Below are 15,626 nucleotides of genomic sequence, written 5' to 3'. Positions count from 1 at the left end.
CTCTTCACAGATGAAAGCAGGTTCACACTGAGCACATGTGACAGACGTGACAGAGTCTGGAGACGCCGTGGAGAACGTTCTGCTGCCTGCAACATCCTCCAGCATGACCGGTTTGGCGGTGGGTCAGTAATGGTGTGGGGTGGCATTTCTTTGGGGGGCCGCACAGCCCTCCATGTGCTCGCCAGAGGTATCCTGACTGCCATTAGGTACCGAGATGAGATCCTAAGACCCCTTGTGAGACCATATGCTGGTGCGGTTGGCCCTGGCCCGAGACCTCATGTGGCTGGAGTGTGTCTGCAGTTCCTGCAAGAGGAAGGCATTGATGCTATGGACCGGCCCGCCCGTTCCCCAGACCTGAATCCAATTGAGCACATCTGGGACATCATGTCTCGCTCCATCCACCAACGCCACATTGCACCACAGACTGTCCAAGAGTTGGCGGATGCTTTAGTCCAGGTCTGGGAGGAGATCCCTCAGGAGACCATCCGCCACCTCATCAGGAGCATGCCCAGGCGTTGTAGGGAGGTCATACAGGCACGTGGAGGCCACACCCACTACTGAGCCTCATTTTGACTTGTTTTAAGGACATTACATCAAAGTTGGATCGGCCTGTAGTGTGGTTTTCCACTTTGATTTTGAGTGTGACTCCAAATCCAGACCTCCATGGGTTGACAGATTTGATTTTGTTGTCAGCACATTCAACTATGTAAAGAAAGGAGTATTTAATGAGATTATTTCATTCATTCAGATCTAGGATGTATTATTTTAGTGTTCCCTTTATTTCTTTGAGCAGTGTACAACCTTGTGTAGTCTTTGCGCTGCCTGGCGGGAATTTGTGTCTATTCGTGTCTTTGCATTGACATGTATGTAATCGCGTGCTTCACATTGTATGTGAAACCACCATTAGGGTTAAAGTTAGGCATGTACTTGTGATATTTAAGGTTAGGGTGTCCTTGTCCCCATGGGGTTGGAGAAGTGTGTGTGTGTGTGTGTGTGTGTGTGTGTGTGTGTGTGTGTGTGTGTGTCAAACTGACTTAATTAGGTCATCTTAATCAGCTGTGTGTCTTTGGCTGCTTTCAAAGGCTGTGTTTGTGATGCCTACTGGGACACAAATGTGTGTATTCATGCGTTTCTCCTATCTGGTTTGGCTTTTAGTTTGTAAAACTAGGTGCTTCCCTGTTACATACAGTGACCATTGGGGGCTTTTATTTTGAAAAGGCTGGCTCATCCTGATTTTCCTGTTATGATAAGGTTACCATCTTGGGATTTTATTTTGAAAATCAAAAACACACACAAAGTGTCTTATACACTGCAACATCACCACAATCAGCTTTTTTTTTTTCAACCACCAGAGGTTTCCATGGTATGGTAACTGCTTTGTGACTCCTCTCAGACACCTGGTATTAAAATGTGATCTGTATCCGGATAAGTTCTTTTGATAAGGGGCTATATTCACAATAACAAGGTTTTAACTGAATAGAATAAAGTAAATGTAATTTCTTATTATACTGTTTCTATCTAAAGAAACCTCATTATTTGGTTGGCTACTCTCTGCTGACGACATCTTTTTTGGAGGGCAGCGGTAGTCTGAAAAGTTTGTCCTGGTGTGTTGCAGTACCGGTGTGTAAGCTACTCTGACTAGATAAATTGTATGCTTTTTTAACAGTAGATCAGCTGCACAGATGAGTAATGCAGACCCTTCACACATGCAGCTATTTCTTGGTGTATATCACTCATTTCCCACCTATATTGCTCAAATCTTTCATGCAATTCTGTAAAATAACGCATGTTTTGCGTTTCATGGCACAGTATCAGCCTTCCTAAAAACAAATATCTGTAGGCTATAATTTTACTTTGTGAATGGATGCCAGATTGTGATTGTGTCACACTAAGACAGTGTGACTGACAGCTAGACTTCCTCCAGATGTGGTCAGGCAGATCAGATTGAGCCGACAACAGTCTCTTGAAGGATTTCACGACCACGGACATCAGGGCGACAGGCCTGTTAGCGGTTATCGAGTCCTGTGAAAGAGGGGTTTCTTGGGGCGAGGATGATTACTGAAAGTTTGAAAGTCCTTCTGTCTCTGAAAGAGCTAACACACATCTTGATTGCTGTTGGGAGGTAGATCAGGATGGGTGAGGTGTAGTTGGTTGTAAGTCAAATGTTGAGTGTTCATTTGTTTGTGCAGGGCCAAAGTCTGGAACCTGGAGAGGGAGACAGGTGCTGTTACTGCAAAGGTAAGATCTGTTCTGTTTTCTACACAAATTAAATGTCTTCCTGTTTAATGGTGAATACAATTGTTTGCATTCACCAATTATACACAACTACGGTAAAACTTAAATTAATGGTCCCAAATAGCCATTTAACAGCCTGGTGTGGGTACACGCTTTGACAAATAAACACAGGTCTCGATAAGATGCCTCGTCTAATTTTTATAGAAGTTCTTTGGATGTATAAAACCTCTTGAAGCCCACCTGGTCGCCCACTTTAGCTTGTTCTAAGATGCTTAGATTGTGAATACAAATGTTTAAATTTTTGTCAGTATAGACATTGTTGCTACACATTGTTAGATCGGTTAGATTCTCCACAACTTCTACCACACTTTTCTCTGCTTCCTGCACTGTGTTGTTGGGTATGCTTCTTTTCATTACCTTGATGCCTACAAAATAAAAATGCCTATGCTGTCTGTCGGAGATAGATCAAATTAATTCTTTGTAATTGCTCAACAACAAAATTGCAGTACACACGACATAAGGTCCAGTTCGTTGTGGCAAAAATTGCAATAATGAAATTAATGTTCTCCAACCTCTTTCTATTCTCCAATACCAACTGTAGGAGGAAATGACACGATTCTTGTGACAATTAGCCCTGTAACTGTGACCTCCAAGCCAGCAGAGGGCACTACACCTCTGGTTCCCACATATCCACTTGATCCTCGAGGTAAGTTACTTTTTTTAATATCAGTTGCTCATGCAGTTCACAGGTAGGAGGAAGAGCATTTGAACTTTTTTAGCATCTATGATTGTTATCCAAGAGTTTATCTATTTTGAATTATTGTAATTTTCATTGAATCTTACCTCCTCCTCTGTTCAGATGAGTGTTGGGCTCCTCTGGGCATTCAGTCTCTTCCGGCCTCCAGTTTCAGTGCTTCCTCACACCAGACTGGTCATCCCCCAGAAGCAGGTCGCCTTCATGGGTGGGACCCGCATAAGGACCTCCAGGTAGGTACACCAAGCATAATGATAGATTTATAGGATGCACAATTAGTAGATGGATTGCCATGGCAGTTGACACATTCAGGGTATCTTAGGAGATGCATTGGAATGTCTTTGGTTACTCTCTGACATTACTTCTGTATTTGTGCATATAATCAAAAAAGGAAAAAAATATACACAATAACGTAAGAAAATGTACAGGTGAGATGAAAAAACCCTGAGGACTTGTTAGAGGAACCAACCTAACACTCAAATTAAAGACAGCTGTATTTGCTTGCCTCAAATTTGCAAACAGACATATATATTGTTTAAAATATCTAAAAGAAAGTGAGAATATTTTTTCCAAACAAGGAATACTAGAAATAATAGCCCAAGAAAGAAATTTATTTTTAATAACATACTTGCACTACGTGTATTCGCTGTATCATACCTCATTTACATTTATTTAATTAAAAGGGACAGTGCCTATCAATGACATCTCAGCTTTCCAGCAATGTAAATCGGTAGTTCCCAGCATGTCAGGGTTTTGGATGAAGTGCAACAGGAGAGAGCCCAAACGCAAGACACTGGAGCAGGAGATAGAGATCTGGGATTTTATTAACACTTGGGGAAAAAAATAGGCGGACACTGGAAGGTACAGACAAAGTCCAAAAAGGCAGGTAATCCAGACTCCAACAGAATACTCTTCCAAACCACAAGACTGAGTGTGAACACTACGATGACCGGACAAAGACTGAGGGAAAGAAGCAAGGATATATACACACAGGGTTTACGAGCTGGGAGGAGACACACAGGTGAGGGACATGAGGCTAACGAGACACAGGCAGGCAGAGAGAGAGCAGGGGAAAACAGAGAGACAAGCAGGCAGAGTGATAACTGGGGGAACAGACGGAACACTTGACAGGCAGACATGGGGCAAAGTAACAACCAACACAGACACAGCACATGTTACAAAATAGCAGACAAGAATCTAACTTCAGACAATAACAGAAACCCATGTAAACAGACAAACACCAACCAACTATAACACAGGGATCATAACAGACAAAACCTAAACGAGAACACAGAACTAGAACACTGAGTACAGAGCAGACTAAACCAAAATAATGCTGACAAAGAACTAGAAGCAAATACTAAGACATTGAACTAAGGCACAGGACTAGGAACAAAGACTTGGAACCAAAAACTAGACTCCCCAACAAGACACACAGAGGATCGTGACACAGCAGGATGTCAAGGTAATACAACACAATTTAAGAGACACCATCATTTTCAACATCATATTAATAAAAGACAATTTTGTAAACAGGGTTATGTAATTTAAAGTGCTATTTAGTACAGTAAAGTACTGCATCTAGTACGGTACACATACAGTACAACAGGGTCAGTTAGTGGCCACAAATTTGATGTGTCTCGAGCCATTGTTTGAGATGGTCCTTAAAACTAGGGTAAGACGGACATTCCCTAATGGCATCTGGTAACTTGTTCCAGATCTCTGTTCCCTTAACTGACAATACAGTTTGTCCAAACGTTGAAACCTAGTTTATTGATGCTGAACATGTTACAGGATTTAAAATAATGAGCATTATGAGCATTCCAGCTAGAGTTATTGGCCACTCTAACACATTTGTTTTGTAACTGTTTATTTTTCCAATATTTTGGTTTATGACCAAATATCTTACACAGTATTTTAATCCTCACATGACTAACTCTGTAATTATACATCCTTGCAAGTCATTAACATGGGAATCCATATGATGGGAATGCAACATGACATTCAGCCTCAGCTGTACTTTGTGCTTAGTGTTAATTAACAAAATGTTATCATGCTAACATGCTTAACTAAGATTGTTTACATTACCTACTAAATATCTGTATGTTAACGTTGTCATTTAACACCAAAGCATAATTGCTGCAACATGAACACGATGTGTAATCAGCAAAGCATTTATCTGCAGGGCTGGAGTCCAGAACCTGAGGAGTACAAGGATCTACCACAGCGGAGTCCTGAGGGACACAGTAGCAACACACAAAGCCCCTACCTACAGATAGACCTGCTGAAACCATACAACATCACTGGTAAGCATTCATGCCTTAAAACAAGTAAAGTTTGAAATACTTGTGTACTCCTGTGTGAGAGTATGTACTGTATATCAGTAAAATTAAGAAAATGTTTTCTCTCTCTCTCTGCCCTTCTGTAGGTTTGCTAACCCAGGGCGGTGGTGTGTTTGGCACCTTCACATCCAGCTTCTACCTCCAGTTCAGCCAGGATGGTAGACAGTGGTTCACTTATAAAGAGCTTGTCACTGATGCCCGACCCAGAGCCAAGGTTAGACAAATCTAGTCCATGCAAGATGTCTATGAAGATTCTCATTCATCCAGGTCATAGTTATCCAACGAAGGTTAAAGTCAGTCAGTCCAGTTGCCCTTGACTTTAACCTTTGTTGGATAGCCCATGCAACTTTTTATCATATATAATGAAGGACCATTTGCCATTGCTTTTTCAGATCTTGAAATTTATATATTACCATTCTCCCACCAGGTTTTTCAGGGTAACCATGATGATCAAGGGGTGGCAGAGACCCGACTGGACAGGATGGTGTTGGCTCAGTTTGTCCGGGTATTGCCACACGACTTCCAGAATGGCATCTACCTTCGTCTTGAGATCATGGGCTGTGGAGATGGTTAGTAGATGATTTAATGGTACTTTGCTGGCGTTACAGGATTTTGTATACAGCTGGCTCAGGGGGTAGAGAGGTTGTCCACATATGTTGACGTATCCTTGGGCAAGATACTGAACCTCAAGTGTGCCATCGGTGTGTGAATGTGTATGAATTTGAATTTCTGTTTCTGATTTCTGAGGTACCTTAGCCTCAGTGAGTGAATGTGATGTAGTGTAAAAGTGCTTTGAGTGGTCCAAAAGCCTAGAAAGGCGCTCCACAAGTCAGTGTTTCCCCTTTTTTGTCAGTGGGGGTGGTGGACCCCGGAACTACTAGTGTTGCGGAGCAGGCATGCTACGGAAATAATTTTTATCTGTTTACCGTAAAACTTCAATAAATAGCCGCCTACCCCGTTTACTGGCCTGTTGTGGGAACACATTTTGACAAATAAACGCCTGCCTCAATTTAACACCTGGTCTAGTTTTTATAGAAGTTCTTTGTATGTATAAAACCTCTTAAGCCCCACGGGGTTGCCTGCTTTAGTGGCTTCTAAGCTGCTTAGATCGTTAATACAAATATTAATGTTTAAAATATTATCAATATGTCCTTAACATGCTACACATCGTTAGATTGCTTAGATTCTCCACAATTCAATAGTTCAGTTAATTTAAGGGAAACAACGAGCCCCAAAGTCTAATTCTTATAGATATACTGGTGTAACCTGCCTGGTACAAGAGAGGAAAGGGGAAAAAAAGTGATGACTGCTGTTACCTTTGAAGCGCTCGTTAAGTCCGCTTGTTAAGTCCGAATGTGTCCGTTCCTTGATTATTTATATTCCTTTAGTCTGTAAAGATCCACCCATCAAAAGAATCAAAACAGCTTTTCATAAAAATTTATCCAAATTGTGAATCCTGTCATGTGAAGTCCATCGCTCTCTGTCTGCTAACTTCTCTCATCCTGCAACGTGTTGTTGTCGTGATTTTACTTCAAATTAAAAGCACATAAGCTGTCTGTCGGAGCTAGATCAAATGAATGACGTGTATTTGATATTATTTGATAATTTTGTATTAGTATTATTCTGTTTGAAATAAATAAACTGTTTCATAGTAGTTTCAGTTTAGTGCAAAAGAAATGAAAGGTCTGTCCGATATGGACCCCTGTCCCAAAGATAGATAGATAGATAGATAGATACTTTATTTGATCCTTTGCAGGAAGTTAAAAAACTGTTACAGTAGCAGCAACCACATTCAGTCCTCACACACAGACAGCACAATCCATATAGTCGATTTGTCTAAAAAGTCTCAAAATAAATACATAAGATAATTCGTTAAGTGGACAGTAACGCAAGGAAGCTAAAATATACTGGAGTCCTAAAACACAAGATAGACATAAATAGCAATACAAGAATAAAGCGAATAAAGAAGAAGCCCAAAATCACTACAAGTATCTTATCATACTATTTCTAAAATGTCAGGGTACAATGAATTCCTCAGTTATTTTCTACTATCAGCTCCGACTCCACCTGCATTGTCCTCATTTTTTCACCCAGTAACTCACTTGAGAAGTCGAAAAACATAATTCTTACAGTTGCATCAGAGTTGTTAAGATGTGTATAAACCTTCTGGAGCATGTAGATAAGAGCGTCATCTACACTGATGTTAGGCTGGTAAGCAAACTGTAAAGGGTCAATGAATGTGTGCACAGGGTCAATTCAGTGATTTTTAGCAAATAAAAGCCCGGGCTATTATTCAAAGTTTTACGGTATGCTCGTCACCTTCCCCCTTCCTCTCTCCTTTTCTCTGCCGTTTTTACCGCTAAAGTTACTACCTCCTGCTTGCTATGGTTATGCTACATGCAGATATTGGGCGAATTAGACCATAGATACAGCCCTATGAATTCTGTTTTAATTTTTCCCAAATTTTGTGTTTTCCATTTTAATTTTTTTGAATTCTGTTTTACAATTTAATACATTTTATCAAAAGAACGACAGTAAAACTACTATTGTTTATGCAGGAAATGCAGTTGCAAAGGGGCCCATAATTGTTGCAGGGCCCGTAATTTACCTCTTAAATTAGTATAATTTTAATTTAGATGAGTTAATCTAATCATGTACACTAGTATCACTTACATACAAGTATTTTGTGGAATGTCACAGTACGTTTTTGTAGTAGTCAGTGAATTAAGCTTCTTACTTCATGGTGTCTCTGTCTCACATTTGATTTCATTCATATTCAATAACAATAAAAGAACATGAAATACTTTGACACTCAAACACTATTGCCACATATCTCTACAGTAGGTCCATCTAAATTAAGTTTAAATAAGGATGAATTCATGGAATTTTATGTTAAAGATGAGTAACGTGGGCCCGTATAGAATTCTGGGTAATTGATTGACTGTCTGCGTAGCAAAATCCACAGAGAAGAGTAGCTAGCTAGTGTAGTGACAGCAACTGGGAAATGAACACGAAACGGAGTGAAAACACAGAAGTGGTTTTCAGAAGTGAAAATTGAAAGAAGCAATCGAGCAAGACCAAGCAAAGCCACCAAAAATATTAATTCTCCTTAAAAAGAAACACAGGATAGCAGCAAGCACGAGTTGTGAATAAAAAGAGTCGTAGGGGACACCTGCCGCTAGCAACAGCATTGCGCCCTCCACCGCGGTGATGCTGTGGATGAGTAACGTTATGTGAACCCGGACACATGCTAACTTCTACAGCCTGAATCACTGTTCGTTGCAACAGATGGACTTTTTTGCAAGTGAGTTAATTTACAAAACTCCTGTCATTTCGCGTATGTTTAATAGACAGCACCTGAAGAGTGAAAACAAAACAACCAACCTAGATATTGTTTGTGGACCACTGCATCGTTGCAAGCTTTGGGGTAACATCGGTTAGTCTGCACTGTTACTGTTTAAAAAAAAAAAACAATTCCAGTGACTGTGGCCTTTTCAAAACGATTTTATTTTACAAACTAAAACTTATCAAATCTTACCTGAAGAGCTCTCTGGCACTCTTAATCTGGACTTGCCATACTGTCAATCGAGAAGGCCCTGCCTGCCAGCTGGATTTAAAGATTTAATAAATGACTTTGCACACCAAAAGGCTCAGGAGAGCAGTTGGTGAATCCTAACGCAATCACCAAGTTGTAATTAAGCTATAAATTCAGGAGTTTCGGGGACATTGACCTGACGACAGAATATCAATCTTTGCCTTACTGTTTGCTTCTTCCTCAACCGGTTCAAAGGCCACACACACTGTCCGTCGACTCAGTGCTGTTTGGCATCCTTCTTAAGAGGTGAGGCCCATGAGAAGGTAGAGAGGCAGGAGTTGATGTTTAGAACAGCTGATTTGCTCCGAGGTCCTTCGCTTTCAGGTAGCAGCAGGAAACAGTCATTGGCCCAATCCCAATTTCCCCCCTAAGCCCTAAACCATAGACTGTATATAAGAAATGGACGTAGTCATCGTGACGTCACCCGTTGGTTTGTGGACTGCCGTTTTGAAGCCTCGAGTTGGGCCCATAGGGTGCCGCCATGTCAAGCTTTTGCAACCAGGAAGTGCCCGGAAGTAACGATACGGCGGAGCTAACGGCCATGTGTGGAGCTAACTAGCTTGTTTAGCTAGGTGCAACTGTAACTCACGTTAACTGTCATTTTAACAGGGCTGATAACTTTGTCTAGCGAACAACAGTCTTAAAACTAAATGTACTCACCAGAGAACAGCCAACTCCTAATAAGCTTTTTCAACGACGCTGGTTAAATTTCCACAGTGCCGAGGGTGCGAGTCGGCTCTAGCCTGATTGACAGGTCGCTATGGTAACGACTTGTCAATCATAGATAATCCCGCCCTGAAACATACTCTGCTTTTTGGTCTATTTTAAAATAAATGGGACCATAATTTACTAAATGAACATAATTTTGTTGAAACTAGCGACTGAGACCATAAACTCATCAGGAAAGTGTTTACTGGGGTAATTATTCAGCTGAGAAGTAGAGAAGGTCATTTTCCCATTATTTCTAATGGAGCCGGACTTCTTTTTGAAACCAGAAGAGTCGCCCCCTGCTGGATTTTCAATAGAATGTAGGTTTCAGGGACTTCCGCATTCGCTTCATATTGTAGACCGGAAGCTTCCTGCTTGCCCTAAACTATGAACCCTCACAGACTTTACTGACATCACTTGGAAAATGATTGAGTTTAAGAGGCTACAAGGGCTCAAAATGCTGTAAACAGGAACGGGACAGCCCTTTGCCACTTTATCACACTACCTTGACAACGCTGAAACAAGTTGCACACGTTTTATTTTATGTTTTTGCCTGATTTTTAAGTCCTGCAGGCTCTTGCCCTACAGAGTGGAGGAGAGGTAAATGTAAATATATATATTTGTAATTAATCAATACACTATTGGTTGGTCAAACAGCATCATTAAGCAAAAACTAAAATAAATAGTTGAATAAACGAAGTGTGTAATAAGGTGATTGCATTCCTCTGACTTCATGTGTTCTATGCACCATCTTAAGTTAAGAAAACTTTTTTAAAAACAATTTTAACATCAGCGTAGGTGTTGATGCTTGTTTGTTTACTGTTTTCTTCTTCTCTTATAACGCGAATTTGCCGTGATATTTCTCTCGCTGCCAGGCTTCCCCTGGTAACTCCCGTGTTTCACGACATACCACTATGAACTGTGGGCAATTCCCTCTGCCAAAGTCGGCAGAAATGCGGACTTACGAAAGGGGCTATAAAGGGCTCAAAATGTGCGCAAGAGAGCCCTCGTGCACTTGACGATTTGACAGTGGGACAGCCCTAAGCCCTCACGGACTTCCCAGGAACATGGCTCAAAGTCTGTGAGAGTGGACATTGGGATTGGGCCTTACAGTATGTGGCTCGCTCTGATCTGTGGTTCACTGTCCAAAGCTTGATGTCCTCTCTGTTACTGGTTGGCTATTAGTTTGAAATACTTTACAAACTCTGTTGGCTGATGAAGTGGTAAAAGTTAATTCAAAACAAGATAACCTTTCAAAAGGTAAAACTTGTTGTTGCTTCTTAATGAAAAGATACTCATTTAAAGGGATTATATGTAAGTTATTAAATGTTTCAAATTTCCATTGCCTGATTGTCAATGGGCTCAAAACTCATTTAGAAATGAAGCACATGCCTGTTTTCTCCATTGCTTGCATCAGCCACTATTCTGCTTTTAATGTGGGGACTCCAGGTCGGATTCCGCTCTGTACGTGCTCCTGAGCCTCTCTCGTACCACAGCGACAACACGGCAGTGTAGTGGACCTAAATTTATTAGTTATGCATTTTAATAAATTTATGAGAATTGATACCCAATTATGAATTATTATTCATAAAATCAGAATTTCCTCGTAAAGGGCACCACCGGAGTTGTTATAATCCTAGAGTCTCCGGACCTCTAGGTAGTTTTGAATAATTATACAATTATTACTAGTGATCAGTTAGTTAATAATCGCTCAATTATCTTAAATCAGTCAGTCAGTCTCATATCTAAAGGGTCAATTCTCTTGGCAGGAACTATAAATAGGCAACACACACAGCTCTTGATTATATTACCGTGAATTTATTCTCTAACTAAGGTGATAAAAAGACGGTTGGATACAGGGAACATAAACATTTGCTGAACAATGAGCCTGGAGGTTCAATTGTGGGAAGCATTTGACTCATACGGCATAGAAGAGCTACTGAAAGTAAACTAATGCTATAATTTAGGAGTTAAAATGGACATCTGATCACAGAACGTGTGTTAAGTCTTACTGCTTGTCGACAGCCTGCTTTTGGCCTGTTGCACGGGTCCCACTCTAGCTGCCGGTCCTGGCTTTTTGCTAGGGATTCTCCGGGGTTCTCCGTGTCTGATTGAAAACGTCTCCTCCGTCTGGCAATTCGGCCGTTTTCAGGTTTCCTTTTGTGTAGCTGGCGAGACCACGTGGCTTGGTCTGACCTCGGTGAAGTTGGCTTCGACGAAAAAGGCTTAAAATGGAACTTGGTCGTTCCTGAATTAGTCCAGTGTAGCTTAACGGACTCATAACTTTAACAAACAAAAGAAATAAAGAAAATAAAACAAACTGAAGGCAGATCGATGTCGCGGCACTTCAGGTGAGTAGCTTCAGGCGAACAAAGGCCTGTTTGTTTCGCTGGGCGTGTTGCCTGGCGAGGCACGCTACGCGCGTGCCGAAGCATCCAGAGGGCAGAGTGGAAGAGCGAGAGGAGGGAAGAGAGAGGGGAAGAAGCAAGAGCGAAGAGAGCGAGCAGGTCGCGTGTCGCTCTTTTGTTGCCTGGGGCGTGGTTCCCCAGGGGGCGTCTCAGGTTTCCCCAGGAACTGCCTTTCTAAACTTAATGTCTAAAGAAAAGAAATCTATTTGCACGTATTATAATCAAACATTTTCCACAATCGAACCTCAATGGTTGAACGGTTGTACCGTTCTAGGCATTTGGTAACAGAAAACAATTGTCACATTAGTGGTCAGGGTATTTATGCATTTAACGGCATTTCCGACGAGGGCATGTAATACTTATTTCGTCCACTTGGGGGAGCTCAGGTTACATGAGGAAAGCTTGGATTAAATCAAAGATCGTCTCTCCTTAGGAACCGGGGAATTTGTTGATTCATCCTTAAATTCAAGCTGGCGATTAAGAGTATAGTAAAACATTCCTTTGTCATCATTTCTAAAGGGATTTTGTAAGAAAGTATTATGAACAAGCATTGATTACATCAGATGAAGGAGCGTCTTGCTGAAAATAAAAACACTGCACCAGTAACTTCTTTTCAGCACTAATATCAACAACAGATAGCAACAACAGTTAACATAACTACTCAAATAGAGGCAAACGTATTCAGGTAACTTAAGATTTAATTCAATTTAATTAGATGCTTTGAGTCTTTCGGAGACTGCAGTCCTTTGTCATCCAAAGTTCAGTGTCTGGAACATGTCACACTTAGGTGAGACAAGGAGTATCCTTTTGATGTGGTAATAAAACAAAGAATAAGGTCAGTTGCCATGGAAACGTGTGTGGTGGGGCCAGTTTTGATAGGCTGTTCAGGGAGATGCCAATGACTGGCTCGTGTCCCTTTGTCAGTTTAACAGTCAGGCCCCACGTTATCAGCTTCGGAATCAAAAGGGTGCCAGTTTTATGGTCGGGCTAGCACTTAGAGAAAGCAACTTTGACCCCTCCCCATCTTCTCTGGAGAGGAGAAAGGAATTTAGGGTAGCTCCACATTCATTCAATATAAAATGCACAAATCCACATCGTTGTTCACTACAAATGACACAGTGTAAAAGATACACAGTTTCAATCATTTTAAGTTAATTGTCTGACTTTATGTGTGCTACAACTTAGCAGGCTGTTAAATGCTGTCTTAAAATAAATCAGGCTAAATAAAGTTGCAGACAGACATATGCACTGCACTAATCGTAGCAGCTGCCTATAAACTGTTTTTGGAATGGAGGAAGATTCTGCTCTTGTCACTTAGTTTTACTGTATTAGTGACAGAGAATTTGTTGTTCTCTAAATGAAGCATGCTGAGAGCAGAAGGAGCATTTACCCATCTCCCCTTAGTCAACACTGCTTTATGTTGTTTGTGTTTATGTACTAAATTTACAACAGCAACAGAAAAGTCTATCTATACTGTTTTACCAGGCCAGATCAATGGACTGACTTAGTTTAAATGATAAAGTTTGTGGAAATGATGTATGAATCTTGAGGTTTCTACTCTCTACTATCTTTTAATGTTTAAAAAAATGCTAAGTAATAAAAGAAAAAACACCTCTGCTCACATCCTGACCTAATTTTATTTTTCTCTAATAAACAGATTATGCAAGATACACAGAATTATTTTCAGGAACTCCAGCAGTTAATGCTGAAACGACTTCAAAGGAATATATAATGAGTGCATAAATTCTATTTATGCCATAAACGATATTTTAAGCCACTTGATCCCCCAGTTGCCATGTCTGAATAAGGCTGGGAACGCGCTGGAGGATTACTGGTTGATTAGTAACAGATTTGTCCAATCTGACAACATAGAGGGAAATCCAAAACACAAACTTGAAGGTTGATGGTCTGCATCATCACCTAGTTTACTCCTGACCTTAGAGACTGAGTAACTTCCTGATCTGTTCCTTACTGATTATATTAAGCAAGTTTGTTATTTACTTTATGATAGAGAGAAAGAGAAAGAGAAGCAGCACAACACAATATTCACACAGAAACAAAACAATGATAAAGGTGGTACTGGTAATGATAATGACAAAAATAATAGGACTAAGTTGATAGGTTGATTCGCTACTCTACAAATTGTGACAACGGTAGATGACTGGTTATCATTATCCAAAACATTGAGAAAAGTCTGAATGCATTTATCTTGGTATGTGTTTGCCGTCAAAATAAATACCGCTATCAATAGTGTACGTGACCTAAATATGACACATAATCTCAGTATGTATAGGTTACAAGATTGTACATTTTTATGCCTTTAATCTATATGTGCCATTAGCGCTTACTAGTATTTACTGCTGCTTTTATTATGTATTGTCAGTTGTAGATCTCGTGCTGTATTTTATGCTCTGTTAATGATTGTATGTTGTTCCTCAAATGTAAGTCGCTTTGGATAAATGTGTCTGCCAAATGAGTAAATGTAAATCTAAACATGACTGAGGCCTATTCAGCCAAATATGGGTGTATCGACTTGATATTTCTTGCTGTAAAGGTGAGGTCTAACTAAACATCTTATCCTATGACTGCTCTGTCTCACACAACAGAAAGTGACCTAAATATGACCCCAAAGTCCAACATGTCACTGGAAAGGCTAGAACACCAAGATTGAACCTTTTAGGCCCTTTAATGTAAAAGTTACCCTTCAAACTTACCCAGAAGGGAACACCAACAAGAATCTGGAATCCCAACCTTCTAACGCCTTCCCCAAGCTAGTTCTTTTCAGGGGCAACATAGCGACTCAAAATAACCACAGCTCTAAATCACACAAATTACACAATGTTACACGTGTGGAAGTTAACACAGTTAACAGTTAAAAGTGACAAAACGTAGTTATTTGATGCCAAAGGTACCCTTCAGCGTCTCTATGATGACGCTCTGGGGCATCTCGTACAGACCGGAAGTGCTAGCTAGCAAGCTACGTTCGTGTTAAAGGTGTTGACAGCCCCCCGAAGCCCCCTACTCTTACCACAACCAAACAGAAATGTTTGATAGTCCACAAGTTGTAGTCCATATAGTCCAGTAGGGTTCTAGTTACTGTCCATAGGAGGGTCTGAGCTCTTATGGAAGCAGTAAAATCATGCATCTGTGGGGGTCACTAATTAATTTACCAACAACCATTATTTTTAATCACAAATGTATTTTCATTGAAATTATTATTTACATTAATAAACAGGCTATAATAAACAAGATTTCCAAATAACCTATGCTGCGCAAAAGAGTTAAATAGAAAATAAAAATAGGCAGGTCTCTCACCTTTGCTAATTTTACTCTTTTGATTCCCCGTCTCCCACTCTATCCTTTTTTATCACTTTAAGACTCTTACTCTAAGAGGACTCTAACCCTTTAACACTAAGGTACTCTAACCCTAATGGGACTCTAACCCTTTAACACTAAGGTACTCTAACCCTAATGGGACTCTAACCGTTTAACACTAAGGTACTCTAACCCTAATGGGACTCTAACCCTTTAACACTAAGGTACTCTAACCCTAATGGGACTCTAACCGTTTAACACTAAGGTAC

General features: G+C 40.5%; 1 protein-coding gene across 1 annotated transcript in view; it reads left to right on the top strand.

The window, feature by feature from the left end:
* Positions 1 to 15,626, top strand: part of LOC123980270 (SCO-spondin-like) — a 114,966-nt gene that overhangs the window by 28,532 nt on the left and 70,808 nt on the right. The window contains exons 31-36 of the mRNA XM_046064590.1: positions 2,190 to 2,238; positions 2,837 to 2,941; positions 3,095 to 3,222; positions 5,175 to 5,295; positions 5,418 to 5,545; positions 5,759 to 5,900. Of these exons, the coding sequence (XP_045920546.1) occupies positions 2,190 to 2,238; positions 2,837 to 2,941; positions 3,095 to 3,222; positions 5,175 to 5,295; positions 5,418 to 5,545; positions 5,759 to 5,900 (673 nt within the window). The remainder of the gene's footprint in view (positions 1 to 2,189; positions 2,239 to 2,836; positions 2,942 to 3,094; positions 3,223 to 5,174; positions 5,296 to 5,417; positions 5,546 to 5,758; positions 5,901 to 15,626) is intronic.

The sequence above is a fragment of the Micropterus dolomieu genome, linkage group LG01 (genome assembly GCF_021292245.1).
Source record: "Micropterus dolomieu isolate WLL.071019.BEF.003 ecotype Adirondacks linkage group LG01, ASM2129224v1, whole genome shotgun sequence".
Taxonomy (NCBI): Eukaryota; Metazoa; Chordata; class Actinopteri; order Centrarchiformes; family Centrarchidae; genus Micropterus; species Micropterus dolomieu.
This window is presented reverse-complemented; position numbering and strand designations above follow the sequence as displayed.